The sequence below is a fragment of the Silurus meridionalis genome, chromosome 10, assembly GCF_014805685.1.
Source record: "Silurus meridionalis isolate SWU-2019-XX chromosome 10, ASM1480568v1, whole genome shotgun sequence".
Lineage (NCBI taxonomy): Eukaryota > Metazoa > Chordata > Actinopteri > Siluriformes > Siluridae > Silurus > Silurus meridionalis.
Genome location: NC_060893.1, coordinates 1,411,950 through 1,429,109, shown reverse-complemented (window position 1 = coordinate 1,429,109; position 17,160 = coordinate 1,411,950). Strand labels below are relative to the sequence as shown.

Sequence of the window (17,160 nt, the reverse complement as noted above, 5' to 3'; positions counted from 1 at the left end):
ACTGATTACACATAATCACTCCTCATATTAGTTAAATTGATGTTTTTAAAATATATATTTTTTCATATAAGTAAAGAATTCAGAGTTTTATATATTGGACAGAGCCTAGTGGAAAAGAATTTTAGACTTTTTTTTCATTCTCAAAGTTGTGTCTTTAGTATTTTGTTTTTATGCCACAGCAGCAAAAATGACATGGAATTGGGACTGGATGCATGTATACTCACCGACGAGGTGTGTGTGTGTGTGTGTGTGTGTGTGTGTGTGTGTGTGTGTGTGTGTATTTGAAGTGGACTCTGACGTGATTCAGCAACATCTTAAAACAAGGACTCCTGCTGACTCAGGCACTCAGGCAATAGATGGAGCCACTTACATAAGCAATAGGTAGACGGAGCACATTGGAAACCTTGGAAAAGCTTAGAACAGGGAAGACGGATGTATGCACAATGGCAGTGCTGAGAAAACAGGTTTTCTGACTGTGTGCTTAGTCATTAGGAAACACGGGCAGCACAGGCAGAAAACCACATATATGTACATACATACATACATACATACATACATACATACATACATACATGAATTAAACCAATGCATGACCTTGGGCTTCATTAAATATATAGAACATTATGCTACATTTTTATTTACAAACCCAGATTAATCCTACTGAAACATTTAAACATCACAGTGATATTAAATACACTGCCATTTACTTTAACATGGTTGGTTTGGCTTTTATTAACTTTTTGGGAAATTTCTGGTGCCCTGACTCCCAGTTCTTTACTGTTTATTTTGAACTTTTTATTTGAACTTTTATTTAGATTTAGTTTGATTTTTCTTTTTTTTTATTGCTATAAAATAGTATACAAATAAAGAAAAAACTGTACTTTTCTGCAACAAAAACATATGTTGTCTACAGCAGTTCCTTATTTTTTTTAAGTTATTGTATATAAAATATTGTATTTTTTGTTGTTTTTTTTACAGCTTGCATCTTGCATTTATAAAGAACTGTACAATTCTACAACAATGTAGTGTTAACTTGACCTTACAGTGACCTTCTGGGTAATGCTGCTACCAGTTTTTTTTTTTTTTTTTACTGTTTAAAGTGGGTTTTTTCCCAATGTGTCAGCTGATGATATGATGATGCGGTAATGTGATGATTTAGGCTTTCACAAGTGTCTGTGTTCCAGCTCCAGGTCTTCATCATCAAGCTGCTGTTCATCACCTGTTCATTACTGAAGGCTGAAAACTGGTTAATTCAGAGTAACTGAACACATGTTCAACAAATATCTGCCTCACAAAGGTGAAGATTGTGAGAGGAATTAATTTAATTTAAGTCAATTTAGTTTTATTAGTGCAAAGCTTTTAACAAAGCATTTTTACAGAAATATACAAATTCGAGGTATAAACCCAGATGCACCCAGTCAATAATGTGATTATAAATCTTTCCCTTTTATAAGTTTGGTCTAAAAGTGGTCTAAAGGTGGTTTATAGTCTAAAAGTGCAATTTCGTAAGCATAATTTGTAGCATTCTTTATAGTTTTAACATCAAATCTATTACATTAAAGTTATGATCAGAGTTCACAGATTCATAGCTGTTCATAGTAATGTTTGTTCTAAAATTTTTACTAGTCCTAAAACTATAAAAGTCATATCCACTTCATTTCAAAGCCATTGACGTGGCTAAGAGCAATAACTTCAGTAAAGAAGTTGAAATGGCGAGTAAAAAAGAAAACGTTTAGGAAGTTGTGATGCTGTAAATGAGACATTGTTCAGCAAACGACGGCAGTTCGTTCGAAGACGTATTGAAAATACACATTCTATGCATGATTACACAAATTATTAAACTGTGAAACAGCCACATTTTCTTATTTATTAACACCTCGTTACTCTAGAAATCCTCCAGACCTTTTTTAAAATACAATTTACAATTTTACAAAAATTCCATTTTGTTAAATGATTATTTTTTTTTAATACATTTGGAACACAGTCTCTTTGAGAACCACCCAAGACACTCATTTGCTTCACATGGCACACAGTCAATTCACTGTGTTTAACAATCAAACATACATTGTAATCTTAGAGATACTGATTATAGCTATTAAACAGTGGTTATACTGATTTAACAAACACATTATGAAATATAAAGATATCTTACCACCCTCATTGTTATAGAATGATACCATCTAAAGTAATCTAATGTACACTTTATACACAAAAGTTTGTGGACACCTGACCATAACATTGGTATATGCTTTATACACATCCCATTTCAGATATAATCTTCATTTCATAATCTGTTATAATAACCTCGACCCTTCTGGAAAGATGTTACTCTGGATTTTGGAGTGTGGTTTTGTGCATGTAAACATTAGTAAAGTAAGGTACTGATGTAGGTGAGGTGACGAGGCCTGGGGTGCAGCCGGCATTCCGATTCCTCCCAAAGGTGTTCGATAGGTTTGAGGTTAGAGCTTCATGTGAGGTCATTTAAGGTCTGCCACTTGAACCCATGTAAACCATATCTTCACGAAATTGTCACGATGGAACAGTTTTGAGTCTACAAGTGAAGGGTAGATAGCGATGCTAGTTGCTGACAACTAACATGTGCTAACATGCTAACATGTACGCATGTTAAACACTCTGGGCAAAATATCCTGAGAAAGTCACCGCCCACAGAGATTGTTCAGAAGAATTTCCACATGTTGGATTAGTGTAGTAAGTGGTTTCAGTCTGATGGTAATGGCTGATCATGTGACTGGATTTTGTCATTGGTTCTTCCTTAGTCCACCTACGTGCAACACTGCCCGCTATGGCTTGAGTTGTCCAGGGAGTGAAGTACAAACTCACACTGTTTATCTTGTTGGGTGGCCATCAGCCTACAAAGACAGAATCCAGTGATCAGGTATGATGTCATCTACATAGAAATAATAAAGAACACTATATTAAGTTTGACTCTGAGCTTTTACCTAGCCAGGTGTCTCATAGCCTCTTGGATGTTATAGCCACTCTTAGCACTGCATTCAAAGAACTCAACCTGGTAATCCTGATGCAAACAAAGAGTAACACAAAGCAAATTCTATAAAAAGATATAAATATATCTGAGTAAAAGCATGTAAAATAATGAGTAAACAAAACAGGAAACCCCTGTGAATTACTTGAGCCATTTTTTTCCCCTGCATGGTGGTCACCTGTCCTCCACCATCATCCTCCATATCCATCTTGTTGCCTAGCAGCATCACACATGCTCCATCCGCCATGTTTTTCTGAAAGAACAAAAAGTGCACCAACAAGCGTGTCCTGTTGTTAAGAAGGCCAAATTTCTGGGCTCGTCCCATTTCACCGCATCGTCAGAAATGCAAACCTTTTCGGAATGGAATATTTGCATCACAAATTGGCCTCACCTGTACTTGCTCGAGCCAATCACGCACCGCCACGAGCGAGGAGGCCTGAGTGATGTCATACATGACCAGGATCCCGTCTGCTTTACGGTAATACTGTGTTGTAATGCTGTGAAATCTGCCACAGACGAAGTCATTTATTCTTCTCCTTCTTTTCATTTTAACGCTCATTTAAAAAGAGATGGATTGATATACTGTAGGTGGGTAGCCAGGTTTCTTCAACCACTTTATAGTGATATATGTTTCTATTACAATATTAAATGATCGCTCGTGTTTATAGTTTAATGAAATAAAGTGTTAAATAATGAATAACTGTTCACTTGTACATATACAAGGGGGAGTGGTAGCTCCAGTGGTTAAGGCGCCGGGTTACTGATCGGAAGGTCGGGGGTTCAAGCCCCGGTATCGCTAAGCAGCCACTCTTGGGCCCTTGAGCAAGGCCCTTAACCCTTTGTGGTCCAGGGGCGCCGTATCATGGCTGACCCTGCGCTCTGACCCCAGCTTCTGAGCAAGCTGGGATATGCGAAGAACCGAATCTCACTGTGCTGTAATGTTTATGTGACAAATAAAGGCTATTCTATTCTATATATTAAGCATTATTAAGTAGATTTTACAGATGCTTTGCATAAAAAAATACAACGACTTAGTAAAATATTTTTTTTCCCGTACCGCTCCTGTCCTGCTGTGTCCCAAAGCTGGAGAGAAATCTGGGTGGAGTCTAGTATTAGACTTCTGACCTGAAAGTCCACACCTGTCAAGCAAATGCAAATGATATTTGGTTTTGCAAGAAGCTTTCAAGTACTGCCAACTTAATCTATTACATATTGTGTGTATGTTCTACACCAGAGATCTGGTGCTTACCTACAGTAGTGCTCATTTTATTGGGGAAGTGCCCTTTGCAGTAGTGATGGATGAATGAACTCTTACCTACTCCTGAACTGCCTAAAAACACAACCTTAAACACACGCTCTCGGCCTCTAACTTCAGCCTGAGAAACAGGAACAGGGCTATTTTAAAAAACTATACAGGAAAAGTCAGGTCAAGCTGATTGTTTAAAAAAACACAAAAAATCTAAAAATCAGAACCTGCTGCATTACAACAAAAAAGAGTTTGACCATGCAAACAAAGTTCTATATTTGCATCCTGTATAGCAATAGAAATCTTACAGTCTATTCGTGAGACATGGCAGATCATCAATGAAGGACAAAAGAATCCTAACCATACTCTTATCATAAAAAAGAACAAAAGTACTTAAAAATACAAACGTTTCTTTACAATACCGTGCTGCTGTATGTATCCAGTTTATGGTTTTTCTCTGAGATCGTTTGCTCGGCCTCCGCAATAACATCAGATGAGCTGTTCTTCATCAGACCAACAAAACTGACCCGCCTACTACTGAAGTATGGATAAAAAACATGAAAGAAAAAGTGTGTATATATATATATATATATATATATATATATATATATATATATATATATATATATATATATATATTTATATATATATATATATAGTATTCATAGTATATATAATTTAAATATTTAAGACATTATAAAAAAATGAGTCATGAGTATTTTAGTGACCCACCTGTTGTCAGGTCTCATGGCCAGTAAATAGTCTCCAATTATTGACCCTTTCTTCTCTAAAGGTCTCTTCTCCTCAGGTGTCTAAGGAACAGTCGAGGGATTATTTTAGCTTTAGAAGATTAGCATGTAAAGCATGCCAAAAAAAAAAGGTGTACGAGGAAAAAAAAATCTATTATTCTGTAAAGAACGTGTTTCTCTTGTATGGCTGGAATGTTACGTCACAGTCTTTTTGTTTCGTGTATAGAAGGTAGAGAAGTGTTCACACGTGTATATACGGTCGGGTCTTGTGCAATAAGGAGACGGATAGGATTGTGTACCATCAGCAATGTCTTTTATTGTGTACTGAGGTGCTGCTAAAAAAAAAACACACCCATTCCTTCATAACCTGACTCACAAAATCTTCATTTTGTTCATCATGAACCGAAAAAACACAGAAACTTGTCACAATTTAAAACGTACAGCAGATGCAATAATTTAAATTAACTTCATGCAAGAAAAATCATTTATAATATTGACATAACTTAAAACAAAAAAATTCAGACAAAAAAAAGAAAAAGGATGTGATAAATATATTCGTCCTGGGATCTGGCAAGATTCCTAGCGTCTCAAGACTTTACTCGAAAATCATTTTCTGCACCGAATTAATAATTAAAAAGGTATAATTGCAACATTTCATGATTTAGAAAAACACATTCATGGAGTGAATAAAATAATTATTAGAAATGTGCAGGAAATATTTTTTGGAGGAAAAAAATCTGCTATTAGTATTGACTTACAAAAATAAAAAAGCAATGCACAGCATTTGTCCTGCAGTCAATCTGCACAAGGACTGACCACTTTTTTCACATCTTCAAATAAATATGTACATGTGTACAAGAATAAGCTTGTATAAAATAATCATCCGTTTTTATTCCAGGTTGAGGAAAATTCAAAATGTGGAAAAAAGTGAATATTTTATGCAAGGCCCTGTAATTACAGCAAAAGCTACGAACGGTAAGTCATTAGATGAGATCATCTGGGTTTGGATTAGAGTTACAGGTGTGTCGACTTGCTCTATGGCTCAGAGTAAAGATGTGTGGTTTAAGTGATATCTGTAACAGACTTTGTTGTTTAATTTTGATTAGAGCTGACGTTCGTATGCGTATTTGATAAGCGCTGAACCTATATATTGATTAGACACAATAAAATGTGAGATTCGTCAATTTATAGCCAGCATTAAAAAAACTACTTCCTGTAAATGATATCTGTCTATAGAGTCTGTCCAAGAGTAATCACATAAGTGAACAACAATTTTGATCAAAATTTGCATCATTGCTACAACTAAAATAAAATCTAGATTTATGAAGTGTCATTGCACGGGTTGATCTGATCCTCTTATTCTCTCCTAAAAACAAAAAAAGCCCTTTCTAATGATATTCCCTACCATTTGTAGACTGATGCTTTTCCTAGTCTGTGACCTAATAAAAGTGAAAAAAAAAAAGTAAAAAACAACAACAAAAAAACGATGCTCTATCCTGCTGTTTTTGAGCATGATGTAAAATATAAATGAAAAATGACTGAACCCACTTTCTGACTTGCCTACAGTATAAGCTTGGGCCAAATTTCCATACAAATATTATTGTAATATTGTATTATTTTATATTCATGGTATTACAGGACAACAAATATACAATCTCTGCATAGATGCTTATAGATTGATGTACTTCATTAATCTGTGAGGTGAAATTCAAGAAATTCAAACTGTTCTTCAGCCAGATTTAAACCACAGACCTGGGGGTTGCCAGATCAGCACCGAGAGTCCTCAGAGGTCTCAAAGGCTTTTTTAACATTAGAAAGCGGTTTAAAATTTTAAAGAACTTTTATTTTGAAAGATTGTAATAGAAAATAGGAAATGTTTTCGATATTTCTATTATGAAAAGTTCAAGCGGAATTGCAGTAATACTTCAAACGGAAGAAATGTCCATAAGGAAGTTTGACAAAAAGTGGTCACATGACTCACAAACAGCACTGTATTTACAGGTAGTGGTACAGTATATACTAATGCAGTATACGAACGCAAAGCTATTTTGACACCACATCGTCAGGCTGCAATTTTCAGCCTTGTTTTGGTATTGGCGTGTTGATCATGGTCTCTGATTTCTAAAATTATTCAGTCTGAATGAGTCATTTCCTAATGTGAGCTGAGCTCCAGTGTTAAAAATAAAAACAGCCTGGAGGGAACTTTTAATCGTGCTTTCTGTAACGGACACACATTTAAAAGCGTTTGATTTGTTTTTCTATAGAAACAACATTTTTTCAAACCTGAGATTCCGCATTCACATTTTACGCATTCACATAAGTGGCCTTCAGGGTCCAGAATAAGAAACCCATTATATGGCTGTGAGTATCATCATAACATCTGTGTGTGTCCATATACTGATCGCTGTACATTCTTTAAGATTAAAGCATATAACCTTCAGTAATAAGCAGCAGAAACCAGTTACAGTTACCAGTTCAAACCAGTTAAAATTCTCCAGACTTGAATATTGCAGTCCATGTATTTGAGTGACCCTTTAATAAGTGTTGGAAGCTTCAGTAGACCAACAGTCTAGTCTAACCCTCATTAGGACAGAAGCCCCGAGCACAGCCACATGCAAAGGAAGAACAAGCAGGTGAAGATGATCTCCTTCCTGTTGAACAGACATGCACAGCGCTGCCCACAGCTTCACCACAGTCATAACAAACAGCTGCATATAAGAGACCAGCTCAGAGTCCAGTTCAGTAAGGGTAAAAAGAGTGCCCACCCCACGGTGGGGTGGTTTGGCCACAGTTGCATGGTGGGTAAGCTTGAAGAGGAGGCATGAAGGATTGTCTGTGACTAACCCTCTTCAGATCCTGCTGTGCGTCCTTCTCATCCCGCAGACGCTTGTTCATGTCCCTGATAAAGACACATACAAACATTTAAAGAAACGCAAGGAATAAAATTCATTTATAAAAAATTGTTGGTCTGGTTTATAAAAGTCTGGTGGGTCAATTAAATTCTAGCAGAGCACATTCCCTGCCTGTGGATTGTTCTAGATAAATTGGTGAATTGTGAAATGAAGTATTGTAATAACACCTTGAACATGCTCTATATAGACAAAGTTTGTAGACACTTGAGCACAAGATTGGTGAGTGCATTTTGAACCTCTTACTCCACATTTAGTCATCATTTACTGTTATAATGATATCTACAATGCTGGGAAGATGTTCCACTAGATTTTTTTTGTGTGCTTGTGGAAATTTGTGCTCATTTATTCACAAGGAGGTACTGATGTAGGCTGAAGAGGCCTGAAGAAGGTCAGATCTCAAGATCTTCCACTCCAACGTAATGTAAAGCATATCTTCATGGAGCTGGCTTTGTGCACATTGTCATGCAGGTTTGGGTCTTCTAATTCAATTTAGGGGAAAATGTCATTTCTACCGCATCCAAATACATGATAAATTGTGTGCCTCCAACTTTGGAATCAGATGTAAGGGAAGAGCACATCTGGCTGGAAAAGTTCATTCCCAATACTATTATCCATAGAGTTTACCAAAATCAAAATACTAGTCGTAATTTCTGTTTAATGGGCAGAGAAACTATTGCAAGAGCAATTCTGCATTTGCACAATATATTCAACTATTGTTACTGTATATATTTAAAAAGATTTTACACAATCAGTAAAATCCTGTTATTCATAATTTCATTATCTACTGAGCTCTGTGATCGTTTATATATGACTAGTCTCAGTGGAAAAAAAAAACAGGTTATTAATGAACAGAAAACAAAGATACAGTATAAATAATTATATAAATATGAGATATAAAACTAGAACCTTTAATTGTAGTGGAACTACTGATCCCTAATGCACAAAAATATATTTCTGTATTTTTTAAAGAATGAAACTTTATTCCTATAGTGCTTTTAACAATGGACATTGTCCCAAAGCAGCTTTACATAGATAAAGCGGTTATAAAATATGAATTTATTAGTTTAGTGCCTATGAGTTTATCCCTAAGAAAAGAAACCATGAGAGGAACCGGACTCAAAGGGAACCCGTCCTCGTCTGGGTGGCACTGAATGTCCATTCAACTTCTTAACATCTGTGCTCTAACACGGACGAGAACGTGTACAGGACATTATTCAATGCTCCTCACTCACTAATAATAAGTCTGTTGTTTTCCTTTAATACATTTTTTGACTGAAGTTTGTTTCTGACTTCTTCTGGCTTCAACCTGTTTTTTTTTTTTTGTTCAGTTTTGCAGTTCAGGTATTTGTGCACTGGGCCACACTCCCCGCCTTATCTTATATCTGATATCTGTCAAGAGCAAATAAACCTGAACTGAACAATGACCTCAAGACACACCTGCACAAAGCTTCAAGCCATGCGACACATGCATGCGGTCTTACCTGAGCAGATTCAGCTGCCTCATCAGGCTCTCTCGCTCTTTCTGCATGTTTCTGGAGACTTTCAGCACCTGCCTGGGTACAAACAAAAACAACCATGTGGTTAAGTATGGAGGATGGTAGTATTTAAATCAAGCAATGAGTACTAAAGAAAAACAGAGAAGGTTAAATAATAAAGGAAACCATTTAATCAAAGGAAAGGCAGGCCAGTCTAGTGTCATAAACCAGTGATATGAAGGATCTGTACTGTAAAAAATAAAGTACTGTAATAAAGTTTACTTATTTGTGTGCATTGTTTTGGGAAGTTTATCATCTTCATAATATTTATTGGGCATTTCTCATCACAGTTAGCCGGCTAGCACTTTTGTTTACTTTGTAGTTTTAATATGACATCATTCCGAGCTCTGAAAACCTTTGACTTCTGGGACGAACGCAGCAAAAGCCCATCTCACCTCTGCTTGCCCTCCTGCTGATCTGTAAGTGTTTCCTGGAGGATCTGCAACTGGTTAAGCGCCTTCTGCAGCTCCTCTCGGCTCTCCTCCAACTGCTCCCGCAAATCTGCGTTCACCAGCTGCAGCCTTTGGTTCTGCACCCGAGTGTTTGCCTGGTCCTGGCACAGAGCTTTAATCCTAGACTCCAGCTACAAGGAGTCCCATGGAGAGTGTGTTATAGATTTATATTCTTCTGGGCAAGGAACTGTAACGGCTCTGAATAATGCTAAAATGTTTACCTCTCTCTGCTTGGTCAACGTGAACTCTAGTTCCTGCTCTCTCAACCTTAACTCCTGCAGTAGCTGTTCCCTTTTGTCTCCATGTCTCACACTGTCCTTCAAAAAAAATAAAAATAAAAAAAGGTTATTATTGGTGGTCAGTGTGGTCATGTTCTCCATGCAAGGAGGTCATGAGGTCATGCATGCAGATTATTGATCTTCTGTTGATCCAGATTTACCAGAGTGAGTCGTTTCTCTCGCTCTTCTTTGAGCTGGTTCTCTAGATCTTCGTAAAGTGAGCGCACCACCCTGTCGTGGTCATCTTCTCGTCTGTGTGTCCATCAACACAAACACACACACTTAAATCCAACCCTAGTACTACACAACCACATGGCTTACTAAATTTGAATTAATTTCTATACAAAATCCGGTGTGTAGTGTGAACGCTGACCTGTGTAGTGTCTCTTCCAAATTGTCCCTCTCTTTCAGGGCGTCCTGAAGATGAGCCACGGCTTGGGAAAGAATTTCCTCCAACACGTTTAGCAACTCAGGCCTGTCTTTTTGCAAATGACACCAAAGGGAACACAGCTCCCACTGACTACACACACACACACACACACACACACACACAAAAAAGTCATCGTAAAGTTTATAGAAGTGGTTATAATAATACATTTGGAAATGCTTGGTGAACTGCAGAGTCTCTAAACTCACTCTTTAAGGAGTTTATCAGCTCCGAGTTCTATAAGAATCTGTGTGAATTTCAGCTCTGCTGGATCTTTCACCTCGCACTCTTCTACCAGCTCACCTGAGAGCGAGAGATGGTTCTGTGAACATCAAGTTAACTAGCCCATGCGTGGTAACACGTTACATGCCTTACAAGTGAGCAAAACATATTACTTCTACTCTTTCTATAGAAGTACCCCATGAGATTATGGCTGGTTACCTCCTGCCTGGTCAGTGAGGTTCTGGTCGAAAATACTCTCTAATCATCTTGGGGTTACATCATTAACAATTTGTCGTGTCAGAATCCTGAGTGGATTACATTTTTATGTATTCAAACATCATGAGAAGTGCTTCGATTGAAAGGAAATAAGGCTAGGAAAAAGGATAATATAATACCAGGACAAACAGTATTTTTACCATTTGATTAAAACCATTACCAAATGGCTTTTTTACCATTTAGCATTTTTCCCATTTACAAGTGGCTAAGGCATTGCAATTAGGACCCGAAGGTCATGAGTTCAAATCCCAGCTACACCAAAATGCTACTCCTGAGCAGGTGCCAAATGCCATAAACGTAATAAATGATGCTATAGGACACATTTCTGGGACACTGTAATTTGTCATAAACATTTTATATGCTTGGTAACCTTTACAAACTTTGATTAATAGCAGCTCCTGGGAATATTTTATCATTTGTGTATGAATAGTAATATTATATCCAAACCTAGATTATAATTGTGCTAAATATCAGGCGTCGTAAATATTTTCAAGGATCATGACACAAGCACAAACCTAGGCCTGTGTGAAACTCTAAAGGCGTGAGGAAGCCATTTCTATCACGGTCCAAGCTCTCGAACACAGACTCCAACTGCTCTGGGGTCAGAGGCACCTCTCCTTGCAACCGCTGGCAAGCAGAAACAGTACAATTCAATTCCGTTTTATTTGTATAGCACTTTTAACAATAGACATTATTAATATGCATTTTGAATGTTAGTGCCTATAAGTTTATCCCTGATGAGCCAGTGGCGACAGTGTCAAGTCAAGTCAAGTCAAGTCAAGTTTATTCCTATAGCGTTTTTCACAACAGACATTGTCTTAAAGCAGCTTTACAGAATTTAAAGAGTTAAAGTGAATGATGTGTGTTTATCTCTGATGAGCAGCCGTGGTGACTGTGGCAAGGAAAAACTCCCTTAGATGTTATAAGGAAGAAACCTTGAGAGGAACCAGACTCAAAAGGGAACCCATCCTCATTTGGGTGACATCAAGAGTTTGATTATAGTCTTTAAACACTACAGAACACTGGAGAGTGAGAACTAACATGAGCACTGGAGTGTGTGATTATGACTGATGATCTTTCTACAGTCTTATACAGTCATTATGGTTATAAAACTAGAAGCTACTGAGCAACTCATAAAATAGCTCAACATCTGAGATCATTATAGAAATCAGTGGCAAGAAAAAAACTCCCTGGGATGGTATGAGGAAGAAACCTTGAGAAAAAAACAGACTCAAAAGGGAACCCGTCCTCATCTGGGTGGCACCAAATGTCACCTAAACATTTTTTCAACGGTTATGAAACCAAACCACCGACTCTAAACAGAGTTTGTACACACCTGCAAGTCTCGCTTGGTGATGAAGCCCTTGTTCTCCTTATCACACAACCCAAACAGCTCTTTGGCTTTCCTCATTGTGTCCTGTGGTGTCCTGAAGGCTGCACTCTCAGGTGAGGGCCTCGTTCCTCTTCCTGATGTTGGAGTCCTAAATCTAGGGGTAACAGGAGATGCCGGGGCACTGCCCTGACCCTCCAGAACCTCTCCATCTCTCAACCAGCCTGACATTACTGAAGTAAAGAGAAAGAACGAGTAAAAATTAGTTAATCTATTCACTAATAATTAAACTCTCACTGGTTTTATGTACTTTTTCCTCAGTATTTCTGAAATGCCCTAACTTGTGGGTTAATCATTGGGTGGTTGTTTTAAATAAATTAGTTTCCTTTGTTTAAAAAATGCAGATCTCAGCAAAAACAGGATACAGAGTCTAGGACCTCTTATCAGCTGGTTGGAAGGAAAAACGTCACACACAAAAAACCATTCCGTATGTTTATCCAGGAATATTTTTAGGGAATATCCATCTATGTGTGAGTTTGTTGGTTTTGTCCTGCTCTGTTATCACAAAGACACAGAGATTACATAGTTACGAATGTGTGACTCCCCAAAAAACTTCAACTTCCGCTTTCTCCTTCAACTTCAGCAAATAATAGCATAATTTCATTGTCAATACGGCTCCTCACACCATCAACGGTTCAAATCCCTTCACGTCTGGTCAAAGATTCATGTGAATCGCTGCAAAAAAAAGTGACCTATTGACATTAATGTAGGAAACCGTGCATTAAAGCAAAAATACACAAACATATCCATGATTCTTCTTGGTTTTCCAGGTTAAACGCATTATAGGACACCACAAAGGATCTTCCATCTCCATCTCGTTTTTTTAAACCAACCACCTGCAGGTCTTCCCTCAGCACATCTATAAACCTCCCCCCTGGCCTTCCTCGTTTCCTCCTACCTGGTATCTCCATCCTCAACATTCACCTACTGATATACCCCGTGTCCCTCCTCTGCACATGTCCAAACCATCTCAATCGCACCTTCCTTACCTTGTCTCCAACAATCATGTTCATACAAGAGGTTTAAATGAAAAGGTAAACTCAGAATTTCAGTACAGAATAAATCCTGGACACAAATGAGGTTTACATAAGTCATTAACATCTGTAATTGATTGTTAATCCTCCAGTGGTGATATTTGGTTCCTACAAACAGGTTCAAGTTCCTGGCTTACTGATTATAGACTCTGTTGATGTATTTATTATAGACTGTGCCAGAAGCTCCAATGAAACCTTAACCCCTTAATCACATGATACAGGGGCGAAAGATACATCTAAAACCTAATGTATACAAAAGCCTGTTTTAGATACATCTAAAACCTAATGTATACAAAAGCCTTTTCCCTCTTATCAGAGGGAAAGAAGTGACGACGTGCAAACAAACGTAAACCTCTGTATTTTCTGCTCTGAGCCACCAGCATGCTAAGGGCTGAAATCTTCTTGTGTTTGAACTGTGATGTTCCGCAGCTCTGCCTATAGTCAATATCGGTGTGTAAACATTGTAGTCGATTACCACTTTCTACCAAAACGTTTGGGAAAAGACGTGAATCCTGTATCGATGGAAAATCCAGAATCCATATTTTATTTGAATGAAATTGCAACGCCAGATGTTGAATTTGGATTACAGTGTTTCGCAAAACACGGGGAAAAAAGTCCTGCGCAGGGCAAAACAGCTGGAAATTTCCCAACGTGACACGTCGCAACACTCACAAATCAAATAGAGCGCCTGACACTGTCCATGAGCACACATTCCCTTTGTTTTTCTTCTCTTTAGCTTATTTGCTGCCTCTCTCAAAGCTCCAGGATATGCAGTAGCAAAACAGGATGGTCACATGATGGAACTGTACACTTGGTTGTGTGTGTGTGTGTGTGTGTGTGTGTGTGTGTGTGGGAGGGTAGGCTTGCATGTATGTGTGTGTGTGTGTGTGTGTGTGTGTGTGTGTGTGTGTGTGTGTGTGTGTGTGTGTGTGTGTGTGTGTGAGGAGGTAGGCTTGCATGTGTGTGTGTGTGTGTGTGTGTGTGTGTGTGTGTGTGTGTGTGAGGGGAGGGGGTAGGCTTGCATGTGTATGTGTGTATGTGTGTGTGTGTGTGTGTGTGTGTGTGTGTGTGTGAGGAGGTAGGCTTGCATGTGTATGTGTGTGTGTGTGTGTGTGTGTGTGTGTATGTGTGTGTGTGTGTGTGTGTGTGTGTGCTCTGACAGGGAGGTGACACAGAAACAAAGCAAGATGCAAATAAAGCATTTACCCAAGTTTGCATTGGGCGCTGTGCATTAAAACTAGAAGCAATCACAGCCTGAACGTCGGGTTCATGTGGATTGAAGGTGTTAAAATACGCATTCGAATAAAAGTTTGAACTTCCCCAGACTTTCCAGAAACTACCTCAGAATCCACCAGACCAGGTGGAGGAACCTAAATAAAGTAACACACATATGTAGCATCTTGCATTACAATAGCTATAATTGTTCAAACAAAGAGGCACAATAACAGAACACACAACATCATATCAACACGTTAATATTATATTGTGTGCTACGGGAGATTATTAGTTAAAGTGATTTATAACTTTCGATCCGGATGTTAAAATGTATATTACTGTGATTCTTTCTGTTTAGGGCGAGTTTCAGCTTACAGTCACAAGACGTTGTTAAGGAACGGAAAGAAACAGGCATAATGTTACACAGCGGTTAAGGAGGTGAGCAATGGAGACAGTGTGCATGTGTTTAGTCCATTTTTAAACACGTTTTTTAATTGACTTCTATCATCTTCTTCTCATTTCGGCTGCTCCCATTAGGGGTCTCCACAGTGGATCATCCGTCTCCATACCCCCCTGTCCTCTACATCTGCCTCTTTCACACCAACTACCTGCATGTCTTCCCTCACCACATCCATAAACCTCCTCCTTGGTCTTACTCTTTTCCTCCTTCCTGGTGGCTCCATCCTCAGCATTCTCCTACTGATATACCCCATGTCCCTCCTCTGCACTTGTCCAAACCATCTCAATCTCGCCTCCCTCACCTTGTCTCCAAAACGTCCTACATGGGCTGTCCCTCAATCCTGTCCATCGTCGTCACTCCCAACGAAAACTTTAACATCTTAACATTTTTATTGACTTTTATCTATCTTGATTAAATGCTTAATAATTGAAATACTAACTTGCTAGCTGAAAGTTCCTTCTGCAGACAGTACGCCGTTAAACAAGTTGGTTACGAGGCATAGGGACAGAAAAAGTTCCTCTATTTTATTCTCTAACACATGAAATATTAGCAGATCCCTGACGCACATAAACTAGAGGAAAATTAAAATCTGAAAAACTCCAACCAGCCCATCATCATCATTCCGATGTGAACCTTAACTGAAGCTCTTTGACTGTATCTGAATGATTTCTGCATGGTGCTGCTGTGAGATGATCGTCTGAACCCTTCATAACAAACTGGAACTGGAACATTGATGCTGTAGTGGCTGAAAGAGTACAAATCCAGAGTACCACACGGATCTCGATTCCTGTTACAGCACACACTAAAATAAACAGGTTTTCTTCTTTCTAGACACAATTATCTATAAAACCTCGTGCTGTGAACAGCCAGATGATTCTGGAAATGCCCCTCCATTAGCATGTAGGGAAGTGTTGCATAAGCAAATGGGAAGTAAACAACAAACAAACAAAAACAAATAAATAAATGAATAAACTAGATAAAGGAAAACAGGAAATATGACAAATTGTAGCACAGGGCAGTTGTGTAACGATAAATACAGTAATATACTGTATTTTACAGGAATGGTATACAATTATTATCAAATGTATTATTAGTAAAACTAATCACACTAATAAGAGGAAGAAGAAAACTGATATTACTAATACTAATAATAATTAAATTAATAATAACAGTAATATATTATTATTATTATTTTTTTATAATTATTATTATTATTATTTTACTACTACTACTAATAATAATAATAATAAAATTATTTTTATTCGTATAACTATTCTTCTTATTATGATTATTATTATTATTATTATGATTATTATAACAACAATAATGATTATAAAGTCCACCGTATTTCCTTTCAGCTCTCAAGGTTAAATAAACACTAGAGTCCACAGCACACAGGCGAGTTATTCTGAAACTAAATTAAAGTTTTACAGAAAGTAAAAGAAAAAGCAACTTTAATCCCTAATGTTTAACAAGTTGCACATCAGGGACAGAAAATGTGTTCATGGCATGAATGCTTTCTTGCACACAGGCACCAGTGCTGCCTTATAAATAGAGGAAACCTGTAATGTGCAGAGTCCTGAGCTTCTCACCTTCACTCAGGATATCCAGAAACTTCTCCCTTTATAAGAATCTGTATTAGATTTACTGTATTATAAACCTGTTTTAGAGAATATATGAACATTTTGCTGACACTGCTTATTTACTGTCTATAGACATGTAACATGTTTTATGGACACGTTCCATAAACCCATAATGACTCTAGACAGGAAATGTTCTGTAGATATTTCCAGTTTGAAACAGAGGTCTCACTTACCTTTTCTTGGAGTTGTGAAGTTCTCCAGTCGTCCCAGACTCACAGGTTGCTCACATGCTGCCAGTCACTGCAATTCCACCGGGTGTGTATCCTGTCTACGTCCTGCAGTTCACTGACGCTCCCCCGCCGCTAGAGGGCAGAAAA

At 37.9% G+C, this 17,160-nt stretch overlaps 1 protein-coding gene across 2 annotated transcripts; it reads right to left on the bottom strand.

Annotated features, from left to right (window-relative positions):
• Nucleotides 1-1,381: 1,381 nt before the first annotated feature.
• cracr2b (calcium release activated channel regulator 2B) lies at nucleotides 1,382-17,138 on the bottom strand. Of its 2 annotated transcripts, none has more exons than XM_046858612.1 (18): nucleotides 17,017-17,138; nucleotides 12,438-12,664; nucleotides 11,617-11,728; nucleotides 10,813-10,906; nucleotides 10,550-10,696; nucleotides 10,338-10,428; nucleotides 10,120-10,215; nucleotides 9,842-10,029; nucleotides 9,393-9,464; nucleotides 7,844-7,898; nucleotides 4,983-5,062; nucleotides 4,673-4,784; nucleotides 4,254-4,380; nucleotides 4,062-4,143; nucleotides 3,396-3,510; nucleotides 3,150-3,257; nucleotides 2,961-3,037; nucleotides 1,382-2,870 (listed from the first exon to the last, which is right to left on the bottom strand). In XM_046858612.1, exons 2-18 carry the CDS (start codon nucleotides 12,660-12,662, stop codon nucleotides 2,783-2,785), a joined length of 1,869 nt encoding a protein of 622 aa, XP_046714568.1. In that variant the 5' UTR covers nucleotides 12,663-12,664; nucleotides 17,017-17,138; the 3' UTR covers nucleotides 1,382-2,782. The 2 variants fall into 2 exon arrangements, with proteins under 2 accessions (XP_046714568.1, XP_046714567.1); XM_046858611.1 differs by having other exon boundaries at nucleotides 1,383-2,870; nucleotides 4,673-4,787.
• Between the last annotated feature and the right edge of the window lie 22 nt (nucleotides 17,139-17,160).

Bases quoted from the DNA above. Each gene is read 5' to 3' on its own strand.
- cracr2b (XM_046858611.1), bottom strand. From the start codon at position 12,662: ATGTCAGGCTGGTTGAGAGATGGAGAGGTTCTGGAGGGTCAGGGCAGT. The intron at 10,030-10,119 runs GTAAACATTTTA...GACTCCTTGTAG, and splicing joins CGTTGACCAAGCAGAGAGAG to CTGGAGTCTAGGATTAAAGC. The intron at 3,038-3,149 runs GTAATTCACAGG...TGTTTGCATCAG, and splicing joins AGGGGAAAAAAATGGCTCAA to GATTACCAGGTTGAGTTCTT.